The sequence below is a fragment of the Apus apus genome, chromosome Z (genome assembly GCF_020740795.1).
Source record: "Apus apus isolate bApuApu2 chromosome Z, bApuApu2.pri.cur, whole genome shotgun sequence".
NCBI classification, from domain to species: domain Eukaryota; kingdom Metazoa; phylum Chordata; class Aves; order Apodiformes; family Apodidae; genus Apus; species Apus apus.
In genome coordinates this window covers 2,825,712-2,831,711 of record NC_067312.1, presented here as the reverse complement: position 1 = coordinate 2,831,711, position 6,000 = coordinate 2,825,712, and the positions used below count along the sequence as shown (strand labels likewise).

The window sequence follows — 6,000 nt, the reverse complement described above, 5'->3', positions numbered from 1 at the left end:
GGTGGGGCTGTGCCTGCAGGTCCAGAACTCCTGCCCAAGGACCTGATGCTGTGAAGCATGAGGGAAGGAAAATAACCAATGGCTGTGAGAGGGGTTGCAGTGGGGTATTTGTCCAATGAGTCCAACCCCTGGTCTCCAGGCTTGGGATGATGGACTTGGACTCTTGTTTCCTGTTGCATTCCCAGGGTTTGTAGCACACAGCTAAAACAAACCATGAAGAAGTCAAGCCAACCAAGCTTGGGATGGTCCCTGCGTTGTGCCAGCATCCCATTCTCCTGCCAGGGACCTGATGTCCCATCAGCTGAGCAGAGAAGAAGGAGTTGCAGTGCTGGGAACATCCCTCCCAGTGGTTAAACTTATCTCACCATCCCTGTGGGAAAGGAAGGCAGTTTTTCCAAACCATGCTGGTAGGTAGGAGATAGACAAGGTGCTGTTGAAGGTGATTCATCCCACCCTTGGGAGGTCCAGCGTAGGTGGGGTGAATCACACTCCAGCAGTAGCTGCCTCCCTCCAGAGCCAGGATGGCTTCAGAGGGAAGCTGGAAATCACGTTGCAGGTCAGAACACCCCAAATTAACCTGTCAACATGTGGGTGTCTCCATGTGCACAAGGTGTCTGTTACTTCACATCCAAGTGGCTGAACGACGTGGGATGAGTCCCACCATTCATACATGGAACTTGTTTCCCAGGGTTTCTCACCTCTTTCAAAAAGAACAGGGAAATTCTGCAACTCTTGAGTGGCAACAAGAATTACAGGGTCTGCCTTTGTGCCAGCTGTGTTCTTGGACTCACCAAATGGTTTGGGTGGGAAGGGACCTTCCAAGGCCACCTAGTCCAACCCCCCTGCAGTGAGCAGGGACATCTGCACCTAGACCAGGTTGCTCAGAGCCCCATCCAACCTGAGCTGGGATGTTTCCAGGGATGGGGCATCTCCCACCATCTCTCTAGACAACCTGGGTCAATGTCTCACCACCCTCATTGTAAAACATTTCTTATATCTAGACTGTATCTCCCCTCTTCCAGGTTAAACCCATCACCCCGTGTCCTATCACAACAGGCCCTGCTAAAATGTCTGTCCCCATCTTTCTTCTAGGCCCCTTTGAAGTATTGAAAGGCCACAATAAGGTCTCCCTGGAGCCTTCTCTTCTCCAGGCTGAACAACCACAACTCTCTCAGCCGGTCCTCACAGCAGACATGTTCTAGTCCTCTGACCATCTTCATGGTCTCCTCTAGACTCATTCCAGCAGGTCCATGTCTTTCCTGTGCTGGATCACCTCCCCCAGCCTGCTGGCCATGCTTCTTTGGATGCAGCCCTGTGATCATCAGTACCTGCTGCAGCCAGGCCCTAAGAGCCATGGTGAGAAGATGGACAAGAACCCAAGGCACCATGAGCTGGGAGAGAGCCCTGTGTCCTTCCAGCTTGAAGCTTGGTGCTCCTCACCCCCATCCTGGCTGGGGAAGGGGAGCAGAGCCCAGGGAAGGCACCTCCACGCTTAGCCAGGCTCCCACGTGGATACCTGTGGCCTGGAGTCACCATGCAACATGGGAATGAGAAGAAAGAGGGTTTGCTCTAGTCCTCCCTCCCCATCCCAAGACCTGATCTCCACCAGCACCCAGCTCCATCCAACCCAACGCAGCGCAAGGTGGGAAAATCAACCTTAACTCCTTAATCAGCATCCAAACACCAACAGCCCCCTCAGGCCCAAGCCCGTACCAACCAGATGCTTAATTAATGCTTAATTAACTTTGGCTTTCCACAAGGTGCCTTTGGAAAGCACCAAATTTGTGTGCCCACCAACCATCTGTCGACCTGAGGCCACGGGGATGGCCACGGTGGCCCGAGGAGAGAGAATCTGCAGCAGCTTCACTTTCTCAGCGTGCCCACAGGCAAGAGGACCAAGTCCTGCTAATAATTTAAGAGCATCAATTAATACAGTTTAATAAATACATAAAAGGATCTAGTCTCTTCTGTTTTTTTCTTTCCATCCACTTTTTAGCATCGACGAAAGTTAAGGGTGATTGTCCCGTGAGTAACTAAGGCAAATTTCTTGGTGTGTGTGTGTTTCTCCCTCCATTTTTTTGTCTTGATTAATTCTTTTGACCCCCGTTGTTTTGTACACAAAGCAATCACATAAAAATAGTTATAAATAGAAAAATTGCAAAGGTTTTTTCCCCCCCTTCCCCTAGACAAAGAGGAAAAAAAATACCACAATCAAAACAACCAACCTAACCCAAACCCAGCCCAAGAAATTGAGACAGAGAAGGAAACCACCTTGCTTCAAGTCCTTGTAGATGATACAGTACTCAGCATCTTTGGATACTTTACAATGACTCCAAACTGTAGACAAAAGACCACCTGAAGGAACTGGTCATCTGCAAAATGTCACTTGTGTAAGAAGTTGATAAGAGCTTTTTTAAAAAAAGAGTCTGATGCAGTTTTAAGAAGCTGTCTCTTTTTTTTTTTCCCTCCATCGGTTTGTTGTGGGTGGAGTCTTTGTGGGTTTGTTTCTGGAGGAGGAAGCCAGAGTTGGGCAGCTCCTTGGGATTGTTCTGCTATGGATGGTTGCAGAGCAGAAGGCCTTCGTGCTTTTATGCTGGGGATCCTGGAGCCCTTGTGTCTCTCCCCTGTGCTCCAGTGGGGAGATCCTCATCCAGCCGGAGTGGCACCATCGATGGGCAAAGCAAAAAAATTCATGAACCCGTGGTCCTCTCTCTCTCCTTTCCATTCTGCTGATGTTGAAAGGTAACAATTAAATGAGAAAAAGCCCTAATTTGTTGCATTTACATTTTGGAGAGCTGGGTTCCTGTAAAACCAGCTTCCTGGGGTACCTGCTGCAAACCATCTTAGCCGGTTGGGGTCCCCCACCAGGTCTAAGAGGAGCCATCAGAGACAGATGGGTCATCAAAAGCCTTTATCCTCAAGAGCAGCTCATGTCTTTTGGGGCTTAAGGAGGTTTGTGGGGCAATTCCAGCCAATCAGCCAGTTTTTTGGCCTCAGAAGAACTATTAGATAAGGTCAGCAAGGATGATGGGGAGGTCCCCAGACCTGGTGGCCACCACGGGCGACCTTCAGCTCGGAGCACCCCATCATACGTTACAACCTCATCTTTTGAACCAACAAATGGTGCCAAAACAGCATTTCTACTTGCTTGCAAGTAGACAATCTCATCTGCAAGACAACTTCAGTGGACTTCATTTCCACAGAGACCCCTGGAGACAAGCAGCAGGGATATTTGCACACCCCATTTTTTCCCCATCGATGCCGCAGATTCGGGGATGCTCAAGTCCCCAAGTTTTGTACATTTTTGCCATCCAGATGTTTATAGGGATTAGGGGGAATGAAGGACAAAACCCCAGACATTTCAGAATTCTGATTCTTTGGTTTGAAACGACTCAAAATTCCCATGTGGTTTATTTTTGCAAACCAAGGGTTTATGAAAAAAAACAACCAACAACAACCTCCAGATCGGTTTTTTTTGATCCTTCAAAAAATGTTCCTTCACCTCTTCAAGGAACTATTGTGTTGAAATACCCAAAATAGGCTTTGGTTCTCCTTCTGAAATTTGGAAATGGCCAAAGAACCATTATGAAGTAAAAAAACCCCTCCTTTTCCACGCTGCTCTTGGGTGGTTTTGATCTCTTTTTTATTTATTGATGTATTTCCTTCGGGCCCCAACTCATCCTGCAAACCTAACCTACTGCTGAGAAAGGCAATGACTGGATGGTCCCCATCCCAACGTGGCTGCTTGACCTTCTCCCCCTATATCTCTTGTAGAAGAAATTTTGTTGCCAGACATGGGAATTAATTAAAAATAAAAGAAACAATATATAGTCCTTTTTGACCAAAAAGGCCAAGGAATGTAAGACAGCAAAACAAGTCTGGGTGGCTTGTTGGGTGTCCAGCAGGCCCTGCAGGTGGAACACGGGGAACATCTCCCCACAGAAGAGCCATCTCGTGGTGATGGCTGTGCCATGGACTAAGGCAAGTGACATCTCCTGGAGCGCTGAAGAGAGCAGCAGTTCTGGCCGGGCCTTCCTGGATGGAGCCACGTGTGGTGGGTGGTTGGAGGGGGCAGCGAGTGCCCCACCGCCCCAAGGCCAAACGCATCACAGAGTCTAAAGTGCTGGTGACCACGGTTCCGCCCACCCCCTCGCCCCAGAGAGGGTGCTGTGCCCCACGCCCCACACAGACCATGGTTGGGGGGGGGGGGGGGGCTGGAGAGCTTCTTGGGAGCCAGGTGATGAGAAACGGCAGGCAGGGACCCCGAGGGAGCCGGCTGCCCTGTTGGGAAGGGACGGGACCCATGGTGGGACTGGGCACGGGGTTAGTTGCTCGCCTCCGAGATGGGAGCCACGTGGCCAAGCCCTGCCAAGCCACTGAAGCCCGTGCTCCAAGGGTCAGGAAGGGGGAAGAAGGGTTGGGCAGCAAGGTTTTCATTATGGCCCAAGGCGAAGGCGAAGATGCCCGCATTCCTCTCCATGTCCAGCTGGGCTCGCCTGAAGAGCTTCATCTGGGTTTCTTCAAACTGGCTCTCCAGCTCTTGCAGGCTGAAGGCGTTCTTGGTCCCACCCAAGAAATGCTTGGGGCTGGGGCCCGGAAGGCACATGGCCGCGCCGCCGAGGTGGCTGCTCATCTCCTGCAAGGTGGGTGGCATCATGAAGCCCTTCTCCACCGGCGGAGCAGCGGGAGCAAAGAGCAAGCCGGCGGCTCTCCAGGCGGCGGGTTTGCGTCCCCGGCGGGGCCGGGCGATGCGGCAGCTCTGGCGCTTGATGTGGCGGTGGAGGTGGTCGGAGCGGGTGAAGCTCTTGTAGCAGAACTCGCACTGGTAGGGCCGGACGCCCGTGTGGATGCGCATGTGGTTCTTCAGGTCGTAGTTGTGGACAAACTTGGCGTTGCAGTGGATGCACAGGTAGGGCCGCTCCCCCGTGTGCTTCCGCATGTGGATCTTCAGCTTGTCCTGCCTGGAAAGGAATCATAGAATCATCACGGGGTTGGAAGGGGACATTGAAGGGTCATCTAGTCCAGCCCCTCCTGCAGTGCACAGGGATGGTTTTAACTAGACCAGGTTGCTCGCAGCCCTGTCGAGCCTGACCTTGGATGTCTGCAGGGATGGGGCCTCCACCACCCTCCCTGTAAAGGACTTCTTCCTAATGACCAATCTAAATCTACTCTGCTCTACTTTGGAACTGTTCCCTCTCGTCCCATCCCTCCCTGCCCTTGTCCCAAGCCCCTCCCCAGCTTTCCTGCAGCCCCTTCAGGCACTGGAAGGTGCTCTAAGGTCTCCCTGGAGCCTTCTCTTCTCCAGGCTGAACACCCCAACTCTCCCAGCCTGGCTCCAGAGCAGAGCTGCTCCAGCCCTCCCAGCATCTCCGGGGCCTCCTCTGGACTCTCTCCAGCAGCTCCATGTCCTTCCTGTGCTGGGGACCCCAGCACTGGACACAGTAAAGCTCTTGGGTCAGATGGAGTGGTCTGGAAAGGACAAAGTTGGGATTGCCCCTTGGATCAGGAAAGGGAAAGGCAACAGGAATGTGGAGAGCTCATCCCAGGGCTCCCACCCACAGAACTGCCCCAATGGATGGATGCTCTTGCAGTTTGGGATTTGTATCCAATCCTCCTTCCCGGGACGACAGCGTCTGAATATTGAGCAGATCCAAGCCTCCATGTCAGGAGTTTCCAGCCCATCCCAAAGATTCCAAACCAGCCTAAATCAGAGGAAAAAAACTCCTCTGGAATGAAGATGAAACCCATGAAGTAACATCTAAATCAGTACATCCATATTAGTGCCCGCAGACAAGGAAATCAGCCCAGTTTGTGGGGCAATGCTCCTCAAAAAACATCCTTCCTGGAGCTGGTTTTCCCTTTCCTTTTATCCTCGCAGTGACCACTGGGTGTCTCAGGAGATTTCCTTTGAAGCAGGAGCAGGGCTGAGGGCAAGGCAGACAGAGGTAGAGGCAGCACCCTGGCAGCTTTGCACCCACTGTCCTCCCCTGCCAGCTTCTC

The 6,000-nt window shown here is 52.0% G+C and overlaps 1 protein-coding gene across 1 annotated transcript in view; it reads right to left on the bottom strand.

Annotated features, from left to right (window-relative positions):
* Positions 1–4,324: 4,324 nt before the first annotated feature.
* The window catches only part of ZBTB7C (zinc finger and BTB domain containing 7C), an 89,997-nt gene continuing 88,321 nt past the window's right edge, over positions 4,325–6,000 (bottom strand). The window contains exon 3 of the mRNA XM_051642521.1: positions 4,325–4,961. Coding sequence (XP_051498481.1) covers positions 4,325–4,961 — 637 coding nt within the window. The remainder of the gene's footprint in view (positions 4,962–6,000) is intronic.